Source organism: Neovison vison, chromosome 8 (genome assembly GCF_020171115.1).
Source record: "Neovison vison isolate M4711 chromosome 8, ASM_NN_V1, whole genome shotgun sequence".
NCBI lineage: Eukaryota > Metazoa > Chordata > Mammalia > Carnivora > Mustelidae > Neogale > Neogale vison.
In genome coordinates this window covers 71,304,155-71,319,652 of record NC_058098.1, presented here as the reverse complement: position 1 = coordinate 71,319,652, position 15,498 = coordinate 71,304,155, and the positions used below count along the sequence as shown (strand labels likewise).

The 15,498-nt window shown below is 35.3% G+C and overlaps 1 protein-coding gene across 2 annotated transcripts in view; it reads left to right on the top strand.

Annotated features, from left to right (window-relative positions):
• The window catches only part of FBXO11 (F-box protein 11), an 89,762-nt gene extending 74,451 nt beyond the window's left edge, over positions 1-15,311 (top strand). For both annotated transcript variants that reach the window (XM_044263896.1, XM_044263897.1), the window contains exons 12-23: positions 5,318-5,535; positions 6,469-6,554; positions 7,497-7,591; positions 8,617-8,739; positions 8,825-8,910; positions 9,679-9,755; positions 9,846-9,989; positions 12,501-12,611; positions 13,241-13,348; positions 13,661-13,769; positions 14,358-14,456; positions 14,543-15,311. In XM_044263896.1, coding sequence (XP_044119831.1) covers positions 5,318-5,535; positions 6,469-6,554; positions 7,497-7,591; positions 8,617-8,739; positions 8,825-8,910; positions 9,679-9,755; positions 9,846-9,989; positions 12,501-12,611; positions 13,241-13,348; positions 13,661-13,769; positions 14,358-14,456; positions 14,543-14,672 — 1,386 coding nt within the window. In that variant the 3' untranslated portion in view covers positions 14,673-15,311. The remainder of the gene's footprint in view (positions 1-5,317; positions 5,536-6,468; positions 6,555-7,496; positions 7,592-8,616; positions 8,740-8,824; positions 8,911-9,678; positions 9,756-9,845; positions 9,990-12,500; positions 12,612-13,240; positions 13,349-13,660; positions 13,770-14,357; positions 14,457-14,542) is intronic.
• Positions 15,312-15,498: the final 187 nt, after the last annotated feature.

The following is a 15,498-nucleotide window of genomic DNA, read 5'->3' as shown; positions in this document are numbered from 1 at the left end:
GTTTTTGTCTGAGTTTTTTTTTTTTTTTTTTTGTCTTGTGATGATTTGCTTTTCTACTTCAGTATCCATAATGTAGGTTTTTGTTATTGTTGACCTTGTGTTGTTTTGCTGGTTTTCTTGTCCATATGTTCTTTGGAAACTTGGCTGTGTATTGTTTTGTTCTTTAAGTTTTATGTGATTTCCTCAAATCTGTGCCCCTTACTATGTGTCCATAGTTTTGTCTTGTTTCCCCCCCCCCCACAGTGTGGTTTTTAATCCCTAATTTTTAATGTATTTTGTTTTACAGAATTTTTCTAACATACATAAAAAAGAGAATAGTATAGTGAATGAATCCCCATGTACCCAGTCTCCATCTTCAACAGCTATCAATTCATGGCCAGTTTTATTTCATCTATATTTAACTACTCTTTACTGTCTTCTCTACTCTCTAGATTATTTTGAAGCAAATCCTGGACATCATCATCTCCTCTGTAAATATTTTAGCATGCATCTTTAAAAGAAGGGGATTCTAAAAAAAAAGAAAGAAAGAAAAGATGGGGATTCTTTCTTTTTTCTTTCTTTCACATAATGACAATGCCAGTCTCATTCCTAAAAACAATTTTTCTATCATTGTTCACAAGTTCCCAGAAATCTTTGTTTAATATTGAATCTATTACAGAGTGTTATTTTTGTAAAATATAATTAGAATGCCATAGCAGTGCCAAATTGCTATAAAATTTTGGAGACATTCTAAATTTATGAATTTAACACATGACAGATTGACAGATGACAGATTATCTATATTGAAATGTCGCTGCCTCTCTCTCCTTTCATTTTCCTTTGCTTTGAATAGCCTCACTTAAATAGGAAGCATAAGTTTTAGAGGATAAAAATTGTACATTAGTGTACATTTTTGCTCACATTTACTTCTTGTGCCTGTGTTATTTCTCTGAAACTAATATTGTGGGAGTGTTTCCTTTCCATGTTCTGTTCATGCCACTAGATCTGATCACCTTAAAGAAGATCATTAGCTGGGCTTATGAGAACCTTCAGTTACTTGGGGAAAACATTTTATTGGATGACCCCAGAGAAACCATTTCTGTCTCCATCAAAAGATACCAAATTGCTAAGAGCTTCTTCTATATTTAAAATAAGGGCTTGGGACACCTAGGTGGCTCCTGGTTGGCTCAGTCTAAGTGTCTTCCTTCAGCCCAGGTCATAATCTTAGGGTCCCTGGATTGAGCCCAGCATTGGGCTCCTTGCTCAGTAGGGAGCTCCTCTCCCTTTTCCTCTGTCCCTACACCCTACTGTCTCTCAAGTAAATAAAATCTTAAAAAAAAAGATCCCTGCTTTTGGAGTTTTGTTAATATACACTGGAATTTTCATGGTTTGCATCTTACAAGGCAGAGTAGAATTCTGTCTATATCGTGCTTACATTTCTGAATTACTATGACATTTTACACTAAAAGCATCTCTTAAAATGAATACATTTTATTAAAACTTACCTTGGGTTGCCTGGGTGGCTCAGTTAGTTGTTAGGCATCTGCCTTCGGCTCAGGTCATGATCCCAGGTTCGAGCCCCACACTGGGCTTCCTACTCCTCGGGAAGCCTGCTTCTCCTTCTCCCACTCCCCCTGCTTTTGTTCCCTCTCTAGCATTCGCACGCGCACTCGCACTCTCTCTCTTTCTCAAAAATAAATAAATAAATAGTATATTTTTAAAAAATCTTAAAATTGCATTAACTGAACTCTTTAAACCCATTACGAGATCGGTTTCCTTGTAAAATTACAAGACTGTTCTATCTGAATGTGGTAAAATGACAGTTTGGCAATGTAGGGGCTTCTGGTTTTAAAAGCATGAAGAGTGGGATACCTGGCTGGCTCAGTCGGTGGATCGTGTGACTCTTGATCTCAGGGTCATGAGTTTGAGCCCCACGTTGGGAGTAGAGTTTACTTTTTTAAAGAAAGAGCATGAAGAAAAAAAAATGGTTTTTACTGCTTTCTTTTCTTGAATGTTATCTTAAAAGATACAGGTTCCAAACTTTGATGGAATTAAGGAACATTTTTAACCTTTAAATTACAACATGGTAAATGGCTAGTTGCCTATTACCAAGCCAACCATTCAGATTAGAGCAAATTATAAAACCTTATATTTATGGGGCACCTGGGTGGCTCAGTTAAGCATCTGCCTTCAGCTCAGGTCATGATTTCAGAGTCCTGGGATTGAGCCCCACATCAGGCTCTGTGCTCAGTGGGAAGCCCACTTCTCCCTCTCCTCCCCACTCATGCTCTCTCTCACATTCACTCTCTTTCTCTCTCTCTCTCTCTCTAGTAAATAGTAAAATCTTTAAAAAAAAAAAAAAAAACTTTATGTTCAGGAAGATAAATTGGTAAACCTGATGTGAACATAAATATGTTGAGTTGTTTTACAACTGGTAGTGAATTTAGAATAGAATTATCAATAGGGGCCTAAGCAAAGGAGGAGAATAACATAATTACCAACTTTAATAAAAAGTTGTACAGCAAAGACTATATTCTTATACTTTATGACTCAGCTATGAATAGCACACTAATATAACAAAAATTGTGCTGTCACTACATTGGAAGGATACAGTGTGAATGCGTGTGATAGGAGATAGAAAGAGCTAAATTCTTACTTTCCATAATAGAAAATAAATAGACATCACCTAAAACTGCAAACTCAAGATATAGCAATACAGATCTTTATTTAAAAATATAGAGGTGGGGCGCCTGGGTGGCTCAGCGGGTTAAGCCTCTGCCTTCGGCTCAGGTCACAATCTCAGGGTCTTGGGATTGAGCCCCGCATCGGGCTCTCTGCTCAGCGGGGAGGCTGCTTCCTCCTCTCTCTCTGCCTGCCTCTCTGTCTACTTGTGATCTCTGTCAAATGAAAAATATTTTTTTAAAAATTAAAAAAAAAAGAGGTAGATAAAAAGAGTCAGCCAGAAGAATTGAAAGTGGGGGACTTTGGATAAGGGAAAATGAGAAGAGGAGGCTGCTGTTTGCCTTAGTAAATTTGTGGATCTAGTTGACTGTCTTAACTATATAAAATCAAAATCTAGAGAAAATAGAGCATCCCTACATTTGAATCATTTTTAGTCAATACATAGCAAAGTATACTTGCAGTACTGTGTACTTGTAAAGGTATAGTTGCAGTATAGTCAAGACGTGACAGTGCCTGTTACTGAAATAATTTTGGAAACCCAATAAGCAGCATACCTTTCCTTGCCACATTCTTTTTTTTTTTTTTTTAATTTTTTTTTTTTTAAAGATTTTATTTATTTATTTGAGAGAGAGACAGTGAGAGAGAGCATGAGCGAGGAGAAGGTCAGAGAGCGAAGCAGACTCCCCAAGGAGCTGGGAGCCTGATGCGGGACTCGATCCCGGGACTCCGGGATCATGACCTGGGCCGAAGGCAGTCGTCCAACCAACTGAGCCACCCAGGCGTCCCTCCTTGCCACATTCTGAACAGATTATGAAATGAAGCCATTAAGTAGTGTGAGAAGACTGAAATAATTTTATTACCCTTAAAATATTAAGTTGGAGATTACGGCCTTGAACAGGAACCAAATGGGTCTGATTCACTGCACCCCAAAATTAAATAAACTTACTACTCCACAAACAAATAATGTGATGGAACCCCACATCAGGCTCCCTGCTCGGCGGGAAGCCTACTTCTTCCTCTCCCACTACCCCACTTGTTCCCTCTCTACTCTGTCTCTTTCTGTCTAATAAATAAATACAATTTTTTAAAACAAACAAAAAAGTTTGGTAGAGCACAAGGAGGGAGAGCAACAGGCAGAGGGACAGGGAGAAGCAGGCTCCCCACAGAACAGGGAGCCCTTGTGGGGCTAGCTCCCTGGACCCTGAGATCATGACCCAAGCCAAAACCACCTGGGTGACTGAGCCACCCAGGCACCCCAGAGTAGCTATTTTTAATGTAATCCATATATGAAAAAGTTGCAGATAATTTTTTCTTTGTGGATAACGAAACCTGAAACTACTTTTGAATATTACTCAGAGGTCTGTTTTCTTAGAGTTAAATAATGTAGTAAACTTGAGTATCACAATTATATCCTGTTTTTAACCTTCACTAGATTATGCAGAAAGTAATGAATTCCTGCTTTTGCTATATGTGAAGTCTTATATAGATACAACAGCACTTAATATAATCCTTTCTATACAGAAGCTTAGGATCAGGGAGGAATGGACATAACAAATAAACAGGAACAGTACAAAGCATTACATAGAGATACCATAAGAAAATACTTAGTACTTAAAGGGAATTTAAAGAAAGGAGAGCATATTCAGTTTTTGAAGGGAAATAGACCAGAAGTTGAAGTGGCTTTTACAAGTGCCATTTTGGGAATATCTTTTTTTTTTTTTTTTTTTTTTCCTTAATATTTAGTCTTGATTGGAGGTGCCTGGGTGGCTCAGTCAGCTGAGTGTGTCTGCCTTTGGCTCTGATCATGATCCCAGAGTCCTGGGATTGAACCCTGGTTGTGCCCCCTCTCGCTCACTCTTTTGCTCTATTTGTCAAATAAATCAATCTTTAAAAAAAAAAAATTTAGTCTTGATTGAATCTGAGAATTTAGGATATCCGTACTACAGTAACTTATTATCATTACAAAATAAGTCTGTCCATTACAGAAAATTTAAGAAATTCATAGAAGTATAAAAGATACAAAAGCAATCTATCATATTTCTCAGATAATCACACCTTCATATTTTTGTTTTATTGTTCATTGTATTTTCTTGAAATAAAATTGAGACCATACTTAATATATACTATCTTTAAGAATATACTGTTTCTTTTATTTAACACGATAGCATGTAAAGCATGAATACAAGTTAGTCCATTCCCTGTTATTGGGCTAAGGTGAACATTATTTTCTGTGTCTTTTTCTGTAGTCTCTGATTATGTCCTTAGGTCACCTTTTTAGAATTTGTTTTCTTGGGACATTTTTAAATCTCTAAGAGTTTTTTTTTTTAAGACTCAATAAATCTTTGTCAAAGGATGTGTATATTTATTGGGTGATAGTATTTATTTGCATTTATTAGATAAATATTCCCCTTGTTTTCTTCCCTGGCTTTGCATATACTCAGACCAAGAAGAATTGTGATTCTCTGTTTCACCAAAATTAAATCTCTTTTATTCTTCGTTTATCATTTGAAATTTAGTGTGTATCTGTGTTTTATTTTTAACCTTGAACATTTCTGATATTTAATTTTGAGGCGTACAGTAAAAAGGTCATTTTTTTTAAATGTCATTTCTTTTTGGGAAGTAGCCTTACCTTCAGTTTGATTTCTGCATTTTTCAGGGTTACTTTGAAAGTTGCAACATACACAGAAACAGAATAGCAGGCTTTGAAGTAAAAGCCTATGCTAACCCCACAGTCGTTAGATGTGAAATTCATCATGGGCAGACTGGAGGAATATATGTGCATGAAAAAGGAAGAGGACAATTCATAGAGAATAAAATCTATGCAAACAACTTTGCAGGTGTATGGATTACCTCAAATAGTGACCCAACAATAAGGTAATTATATATATTTATGGATGAAAATTACTTTTTTACTTTTTATGTTATATGAAAAGTCAAGCTTTAACTCTTAACTATTTTTCCTAGACACCTGACCACTGCAAAATAGATCTTCCTAGTAAATGTCTATGCGTCTGAATGAGCAAAGCTGTTGCATTTATTTTTGGGTGTTCTGTTTGTTTTTTAGTAATCTAAGTCATGCAGAATATTCTTTTATGAACAGTTGCAAATGTTATTATGATTTTAAGTTTATCAAACTGCATTATAAATGAGTGTATAGGGCCATGTTCTTTTCTTGGAACATGAATGACCTTGTCTTCTCTTTTTTTTGTCTGAGAGTCTGCAGATAGCATAACTCAGGAAAGTAATTAACTCAAAGATTCTTGGACAGATCAAAAATTACAAAAAGTCAGAACTTCAGGCCATCACTTTTCCTTTAATAGTTCCTACCATTCCCTCTGGCTGCAGTAAGGAAACAAACAGATCCAGTCTGTTGGCTAAGACTATAGAACCAGAACCATTATAATTTAATCAGTAACAATGAATTATTTTTAATTGCCAAGTTTTATTTTCCACTGACTTTATGAAAGTAGATTATGAGATTTCCATCTTGTTAATATTCAGCATATGTGTCTAGATCAGCTAAAAAAGAGTTCTAAATATATCAGCTATTTTGAGGGGAATTTTTAAGAATGTTACTTTGTCTCAAATACTAGGTGGCTCTTTTAAGCGTTCGGTTTTAGAAAGAAAACAAAGGAATTTAGAAATCATCTAGTCTGAGTCCCTTGTTTTACAGATTAGGAAACTGTGACCCCTAGAAGGTAAATAATTTTTTAAGGTACCATGAGTATGAGTGGCCCTGTAGTTGATTGTGTTAAATAAACTTTAACTGAATAGAGGTTTATTTTTTATCATTTATCATAATTATAGGGGGAATTCTATATTTAATGGAAATCAAGGGGGAGTTTACATCTTTGGTGATGGACGAGGCCTTATTGAAGGAAATGACATTTATGGTAAGAATGTTTTTTTCTATAAAATTTTGGAGCTTGGTCTGTCTTCCTGACATTAGCAAAATGGACCACTTTGAAACCCTCCAAGAAGTGGTGATCTAATTGCTTTAAAATCTCAGTAAAGATTACTTGTGATGTTTATTTACTTATTAGTCATTATTCACTTAACATTTACTGGGTACCCAGTGTTTACCAGGAACTATACTAGATACCAGTGATGAAAATACAAATAAGACCTCAGTCTGCGGGAGTATGCACTTTCCTTAGATTCACTCTTTTTTCACGTTGGTACTAATTGTAAACGTGGGGGTGGGGGTGCCTGGGTGGCTCAGTTGATTAAATGTCTGCCTTTGGCTCCGGTCATGATCCTTGAGTCCCGGGATCAAACCCCACAGTGAGCTCTGTGCTCCGTGGGGAGTCTGCTTCTCACTCTCAATAAAGTAAGTAAAATCTAAAAAAAAAAAAAAAAGATACAAATTCAGTAGACCATTAGATGGTGTGTGCTAGACACAGATGTGTTCCTGGGCTTTCTCTTTTGCTGCTACTTACCTGGATAATATTTACATAAACCTTATGAAGTAGACACTGTTAAATATCCCCACTTACTGATTGTGAAACAAAGATACAATGAGGTTAAATAACTTAAAGTCACACAGGAAGGTAGAATTCCTGGGATTCCTTACTTGGCAGCCTGGCTTCAGAGTCTCTACTCCACAAACTATTATGCCTATACTGCCTACAGTTTTTCTTTTTATACTCCTAGTTCCCTTAGTTTTGTTTTTTAATGCTCTCAAACCATAAATATCTTTCTGAATATGACATATTTCACAAAATCGTGCTTTTCCTAAAATTCTAAAAATTTTGACTACCATGTAATGATGTAAAATTCTTACTGTGTTCCTTGAGGCTCCATATGTTGACATTGTAACTTTTATTTTTAAATAGGCAATGCATTAGCAGGAATTCAGATTAGGACAAACAGTTGTCCAATTGTTCGACATAACAAAATTCATGATGGTCAACATGGTGGGATTTATGTGGTAAGTCAATTAATATAGTTCTAGAATGTCATGCCTCAAAACCAGAGAGAGAGGATGGAAGAGGACAGAATTATATCTAGCCTTGAGTAGGCCATATTTAGCTTACAGAGTATGACTTTATGACTGTCTTTAATATTTATACAATAAATAACACTCTTGTTCTCCCTGCCAGTATATGAATGACTTACATAGTATGTGTAGTCTTCTGTAAAATTCAATCAACTGACTGAGTTTAAGCATAGAGAATATACCTTTTTTTATTAAAGTCTTTAATTATAATTGGTATTATGGGCTGACCTCTCAAAACCATCAATTGGCTGAGTTCTATTTTTACCCTGGAGTTTTGTTGGTGTGACTATGCTGGGAGTCTGAAATTTTCCAAAAGTAGTAAGTAAATTTATAATATCAGTGAAAGTACTAATAATACTAGACTTGAGTATTTCTGAATATTTTTGAAAAGTCAGTATTTCACTTGAATTTATCCTAAAACATAATTGAACATCTTACAAGATTTTCAAACCACGTATTGGTCCTACACCTTCTGTTACCATGGTGTATCTGGAACTGTTATAACAGATTCAAGTGAGAAAATGTAGGAAATTTCAGAAGGGTCCTTGTGTAATGCCAGGTATGACTCTAATTTTTATTTTCAGTTCTAAATCTGTCTTAAGTCTTCTGCTCTAAATAAAAATAAGTATTTTAGTAACCTGAGATCTTATTTTGAATGATTTCACCAGTAATTTGAAATAGCTGTTAGCTTACTAAATGAGAGACCTTCAGCTTGTTACCTATATTTTAGAATAAAATAAGAAGCTTAAAAGTACAAAATCACATAAAGAACAGTATAAAAACTTACAGAGCTTAAACTCAGGTAGAGGCTATACAAAAGCAATGTTACTACCTCATTCAGGTGAAAAAATAAAAATTGAAATTTTTTTAATCATAACTGTTTCTAAAGGGGGGAACATACTATAAACTACTTATTTCTAAAAGATATATATTGTATCAATGTAATTTTTATTTAGCATGAGAAAGGACAAGGCGTAATAGAAGAGAATGAAGTTTATAGTAATACTCTGGCTGGGGTCTGGGTGACAACAGGCAGCACTCCAGTACTGAGAAGAAACAGGATACATAGTGGAAAGCAGGTAAAATTATTTTGGATTCTTACATGGGAAATAGATTGTTTTATAAACTTTGTCATTTGAAAACAATTTTTTTTTTAAATTTTAGGTTGGTGTATATTTTTATGACAATGGACATGGAGTGCTAGAGGACAATGATATCTATAATCATATGTATTCAGGGGTTCAGATAAGGTAAACATTTTTCACATTTGGCTTTCTTTTGGGAGGGAATTCGGTGGGAATATGTGGGGTATGTAAAAGAACTTCCCTTGTTTATTTAATGCTCAATTTTTATTCCTCCTTTTGCATATATATTCATGCTCTTACCACATGCTTGGCTTAAATTGTCAGAATATAGCTTTTCTTGAACCAGCTGATGGCAGCCAGTGGCACATATGCCTGCCATAGGAGCACGTTTCCACTATTCTGTCATCCACTGTAACAGTCATAGTTGCCAGTGTACTCTATCATACTTGGAAAGTAGGCAGCTATATAAAAATACTTGTGAGCTATACCTGGCATGTTGTAGGCACTCAGTAAATGTGAGCTTCTCTTTTTACACTATTTCCATAAGAGTATTGGTTTTTTACACCCCTCTTTCCTGTATTTTAAGTTTTAGAAACAGTAGTAGTACTTATAATTCAGCCCTTCCATTTTATATATGAGGTGAGTATACAATAATAGTAGTAACTTAATCTAACCTCCTCAGTGTAGTTTATATATTAGGAGGCTCTATAGTAATAATATAATCTATAGCTAAGTATATTCTGTTGGAAATAGAATTAAGCAAAATTACACCAGTGTCTTTACCGACAAATTTCTCAGAGCATCTGGAAAGACACTCCATTGTATACTTATTCTTACTGTGATTAATATAAATTTTTTCACTGTTACCTAACATAACATGGGATATGGGAGTAGAAGCAGTTAAGATGGCATTATTTTCTGTTGTATCCATAGGACTGGAAGCAACCCCAAAATTAGGCGCAACAAAATCTGGGGAGGACAAAATGGTGGAATTCTTGTTTATAATTCTGGTATGTTTAATCTTTCATTTTTTCCTTATTGCTAATTGTCTTTAGAGCTATACTTTCCAAATAACATAACCTAAAATTCTGTACTTCTAGGTCTAGGCTGTATAGAAGACAATGAAATATTTGACAATGCAATGGCTGGAGTCTGGATTAAGACAGATAGTAATCCTACACTAAGAAGAAATAAAATCCATGATGGAAGAGATGGTGGCATCTGTATATTTAATGGGGGTCGAGGTATTGTTGTTAATTTTGCATTAGTAAAAAAAACAATTTTTCATTATTCTTCCTCCATATCTTTAATGATTAGGGACATTGCCAATTAATATAAGCTTTAAGTGAGAGAATCTCAGTCTTTTTCCTTATCAGGTCTTGAGGTAGATTAGATTAGTGCCTGGAGGTAAAGAAGACAGGTGTTTATACAATTTTTCTTTTCTTTTTGTAGCCATCTTGAGTGTGCTAGTTGTTAGGCTTTTTTTGTTTGTTTGTTTGTTTTTGTATGCCTGTATCTTTTTATTTATTTATTTATTATAAATTTTTTTATTTTGTTAGGCATTTTTAAGGTGAAATTTGTTTACATTTTCTCTCTGGACTTTCTTTTATTTAGAATAGTGATATGACTATAATAAACATCAAGGTCCAGTTACAGAACTAGGTTAGAAATTAATTGGCCTGTAACTATATGAAAATGTCTATAGTAAATAAGTATTGCTTTGTACCTGTTTCCAACTGTTTGTTGGAGAGTGGAATTAATGAAGCCAAGGCGTGTCTGGTTTTGTATACATGAAGGTCAGCTCATTTTACATTGAGGCAAAAATTCCACATCTGCAAATGCATATTGTTCAGAGAGACTAGGGGAGAATGTCAAATGCAAATTTATCACCGTTCCTGAAAGGTCAGTAACCCAGCACTGTACATCTTATATGGAAGGAATAGCCAGTTACTACTACATCATAATCAGTGAAATTTACTACTACAGCCAAGCAATGATTCCATTAATGACAGACTCTGAAAGAGCTCATAATCTAATAATTCATTAAGATGACATACCTGATAGGAGTCTTTACAAGATATAATGAGGAAACACAATACAGTGAATGGTTTTATTTGTAAGGTGTTGAAAAAAGGTTCATGGATTAAAGTAACTCTTAAGCTGTCTTGAAAAATGAGCATTCACTGGTAAATGTGGGGTGGGGGAGGCCATTCCCAGTGTAGAAAGCACAGTTCACACTTCCATTTGTTTTGTACCAACAACTGATACAGATGCTAAGGATACAGTGGTGAATAAAACAGTACTACATCCCAGAAAGCTTAGAGTCTAATGGCACATTGTAACCAAAAATCTAAAGGAAACCACATGGTTCTGATTAGTAAGGCGCAAAGAGGTACTGAAAGTTGAGGCTAGAGAAGGGGCAGTGCCCAGATTCTAACTTTGTAGACGGAATTCAGACTGGATCTTAGCAAAAGCAAAGATTAGAGGTAGGAAGTTGGAGTAGTCTTTTCCAGGGGAATAGCAGTTTAGAGGTCAAAACTGAACTATCACAGGTGGATTGAATGTCTACAGAAGTAAAAGTTTCATATTTTCAGAGCAGAGATGCTCATATACAACTAATAATTCACTATACATAAGTAGGGTTTATAGGAGTAATATTAGCTAGTTCTTTAATGCAGTGTATGTTTACATGTATTAATTCATTTAATCCTCATTAAAACCCTGTATGTAGGTGCCATTATGGCCAGATTAGATAAGGAACTCAGGGAGGTGGTGGAATCTGTATTTGAAGATCTGAAAAGTCTGATTCCTCAGCTCATTTTTTTTTTTTAAAGATTTTATTTATTTATTTGAAGAGAGAGATTACAAGTAGGCAGAGAGGCAGGCAGAGAGAGAGAGAGGAGGAAGCAGGCTCCCTGCAGAGCAGAGAGCCCGATGCGGGACTCGATCCCAGGACCCTGAGATCATGACCTGAGCCGAAGGCAGCGGCTTAACCCACTGAGCCACCCAGGCGCCCTCCTCAGCTCATTTTTAAATCATGTTATACTCTCAGAAGAGAGAGTAATAAATTCGATGGAGGGAAACTGAAATCTTCCAGAGGAAGTGACATTAGGAAGAAAGAAGGCAGGACATTCCAGGATGAAGAAATAATATAAACCAAAGGCATTAGAGATAAAAATGTGTATCATATTCAGAGCATAGATAATGTAGTAAGACAATGGAGTAGGTTAGGGGAATATCTTTAAAGGTTTTAAATGGCAACTTAATTTTAAAACTTTATTCTGAAAAGTTTTTAAGCAGAGAAAGAACATGACAGTTGTAGGAAACTGGGAAAAATAGCAGAAGAGAGACTACGGGAAATTATATTCTTATAATCTTATAAGAATAATGACCAGAAATAGGGTTTGCATGAAAGCATTGAGGCTGTAATGACTCTAAAAATACTTCAAAGGACCTCATTTTAATTCAGTGTGAGAAATAGGTGCCAGGAAGCCACCAGGAATTTGTGAGTGAACTAGACGTGGTTCCCGGTACCATGGAATTTCCATTTATCTGTTAGAATGGTTACCTGCCATTTTAAGCAGTTCTTGGTTATTCCTACCTTAAACCCCTCTGAATTACTAATAAACTTTTCAGCTGAGAAATTAGTCCTTTTTTTATACAACATAGTAAGAAACTAAAAACCTGAATACCACCAAAACTATTAAAATTTGTTTTGTGCATAAGCCTTAATCTGAGGAAATATTTTATTATAGGTCTCCTTGAAGAAAATGATATTTTCAGGAATGCTCAAGCAGGTGTTCTCATCAGCACTAATAGTCATCCAGTCTTAAGGAAAAACAGAATATTTGATGGCTTTGCTGCAGGTTTGTATTTTCTTTTGTTACCTGTAGCTTGTTTTCTATACATTAGAATGTTCGATCTTTAGAGTATTAATTCTCTTTTGCTTGATAACTGAAGGGGTGTGCTAAATGTGTTGCAAAAGTGGCTGAATGCCTTGCAGTTAACAATGGCTTATAAGAGCACATAATCCAAGTTCTGGATTGTAATGTTCTAAGCCAGACTTTTAAGAAATCTCTCTTGGGTTCAGTAATAATTATGAAACCTTAATTCGGATAGAATGCAAGCTTGTACTACCATTTGGAATACAAATAAATTCAAGCCCTCTGGCCTCTCAAACTTTCCAAGTATTGTGCATGTATTTCCACTTTTTGCCAGGGAAGATGACACTTTTTTTTTTCTTCATATGTACAACTAGTGGCTACCTAAACAAATTTCTGGGCAGGCATTATCATCATCTGCTTGCCATGAAAATAAGTAGTAAGTTATGAACCATCTGTAGTAAGTAATATTCCTTTCTTTAGCAAGGATAGTGGACTGTTAACAGTGGAAAATAAATGTTATTCTCAGTGACTCAAACATTTGCATCTTATTCTTTAGATGTTAAGAAACTATAATGTGATGATGCATCTACTGTTTATAAATTTTACTTCAGGTATTGAAATTACAAATCATGCAACTGCAACACTAGAAGGCAATCAGATTTTTAACAACCGGTTTGGAGGCTTATTTTTAGCATCTGGTGTTAATGTGACAATGAAAGGTATGTTGGAGTCTGCTCTGCCTATAAATATACAAAATATGCCATTAAAAGATAATGGTATCAGAAGCCATTGCTGTCCCTCTGCCAAGTTAACTACAACTCCGAACTATTTTGAAAGCTTTGACTTGTTCTAAACAGTTGGAAGTATCTTACACCAGGAAAATCCATTTTTCTGTTTTAAGCTGATGTTTTTTACTTAATTGGTTAGCCTCTTCTAGTCTTTAAAAAGTGACTATTGGAATAATCCTGTTATCTCTATTTTTATCTTAAGTCTTTGTCCTCTAGAATTTTACTTATTTTTTTTTATTACAGATAACAAAATAATGAACAATCAAGACGCCATAGAAAAGGCTGTTAGTAGAGGCCAATGTTTATATAAAATATCAAGTTATACCAGCTATCCCATGCATGATTTCTACAGGTATATTTCTAAATTACTTGCGAGTCTTGAAAAAGGGGAGATAGTGATTTTCTAAACTGGCAAGACATAATATTTTTACATTTTTCTCTTAAATGTAAGCTAGAGAAAATTGGGTATTGGAAAAATTACCAAGGAAAGAGATTATAATTGAGAATTTTTTATTTGTCCATAGTAAGTTCTCTGGGATGAATCTGCTTGAGACCACAAATATGGAAGAGCAACAGCAACTGTTGCTATCACTGGAAAGGTGGAACACAATGCTTTTGTTTGGGAGTTTCAAAGAAAAGGTCTAATTGATTGTTCCATGTACCCCAGTCACTGAGTGGTTCTTGATGCCCTGCCCCCAGATTAAGTATTTTTTAAATGAAAGTTTCAGCTGCCTTTCTACAATTTGCAAATCAGGTGTTTTTCTCAGAAGACACAGACCAGGAGATTGACTTGTTAAAGTCCTTTTGCAGAAATTAACCTGGCCTAGAGCTACAAAAATTTTGGTCTTGTTCTTCTTGTAAGGCATAGGTCGTCGGGTAAAACGCAGTTATTTTGAGGAAGTAACATTTCAAGAAAATAATGTAAGCTTTTGCTTTTTAGATGTCACACTTGTAACACCACAGATCGAAATGCCATATGTGTGAACTGCATTAAGAAGTGCCATCAGGGACATGATGTAGAATTTATTAGACATGATAGGTATGTAGCACACTTGCTTGCTCTGTTACCCACTTATTTCCACCCCCCCTCACTTTCCTAATTTTTGGGTTTTCATTTTGCTTTAGGTTTTTCTGTGACTGTGGTGCTGGAACACTGTCTAATCCTTGTACATTAGCTGGTGAGCCTACACATGATACAGATACACTATATGACTCTGCTCCACCTATAGAATCTAATACATTGCAGCACAACTGAATTCCTTCCCTAAAGAAAAAGTCCTGCCATTCTAACATCATAACTTAAAACATTTTTTTCGGAAGAAGATTTAAAATATTTGCCCATGCTACAGGAAGAGACTGTATTAAAAATGGATACACGAGGTCAGTTGACACTATGAAGCTCAAGCTACCAAAAAGAAAGTGGCAATATATTGACTCAGGATCTCAAAGCTGGGTGTTTTAGCATTACTGTGTAAAGACTTTTGAAGGGACAGAAGTGAAGAAATAAGCTGCAATTTTGTACAGATACCAACTTCTGAAAAAAAGCTGGTGTTTTTACAACTAGCATTGAATGCAGTCCAATTTGCAGTAGTACTCTTCAATAGACAAGCAGCTTTGTTGCTGCCTTTATGGACATGGGTACCAATTGCTTTTGTAATATGGTAAAAATGTGAGCTAGCACTTCTGCGTTTCTTTTGATTTTTTTAACATGTATTCAGATTGAGAAATATGATTTTAATGCTTTAATCTCATGTAGTTTGTTTTTAATTTCAAGCAAATCTTCTTGTACTTGAATGTGCCCTGTTTTGTTAGCACACCTAGACTTGCTGTAACTGTACTCATGTCCCAGTATGTACGTTCTTTCTATGAAAGAGAAAACACTAATCTTAAATTATATCCAGCAATGTTTCTGGTATCCTTTAAGAAAAGTTAAGACTATTATTTCCTTCCCTTCCCTGTGCAGCATTCAAAATCACCCCTAGAGAAAGTGAGTGTTTTAATGAGACTTCCTAGGAAGGGATGCACTGTAAAACAAAAAGTATTCTTGTAACTCAGTTTTGTGAAAGGTAAAAACTACTATG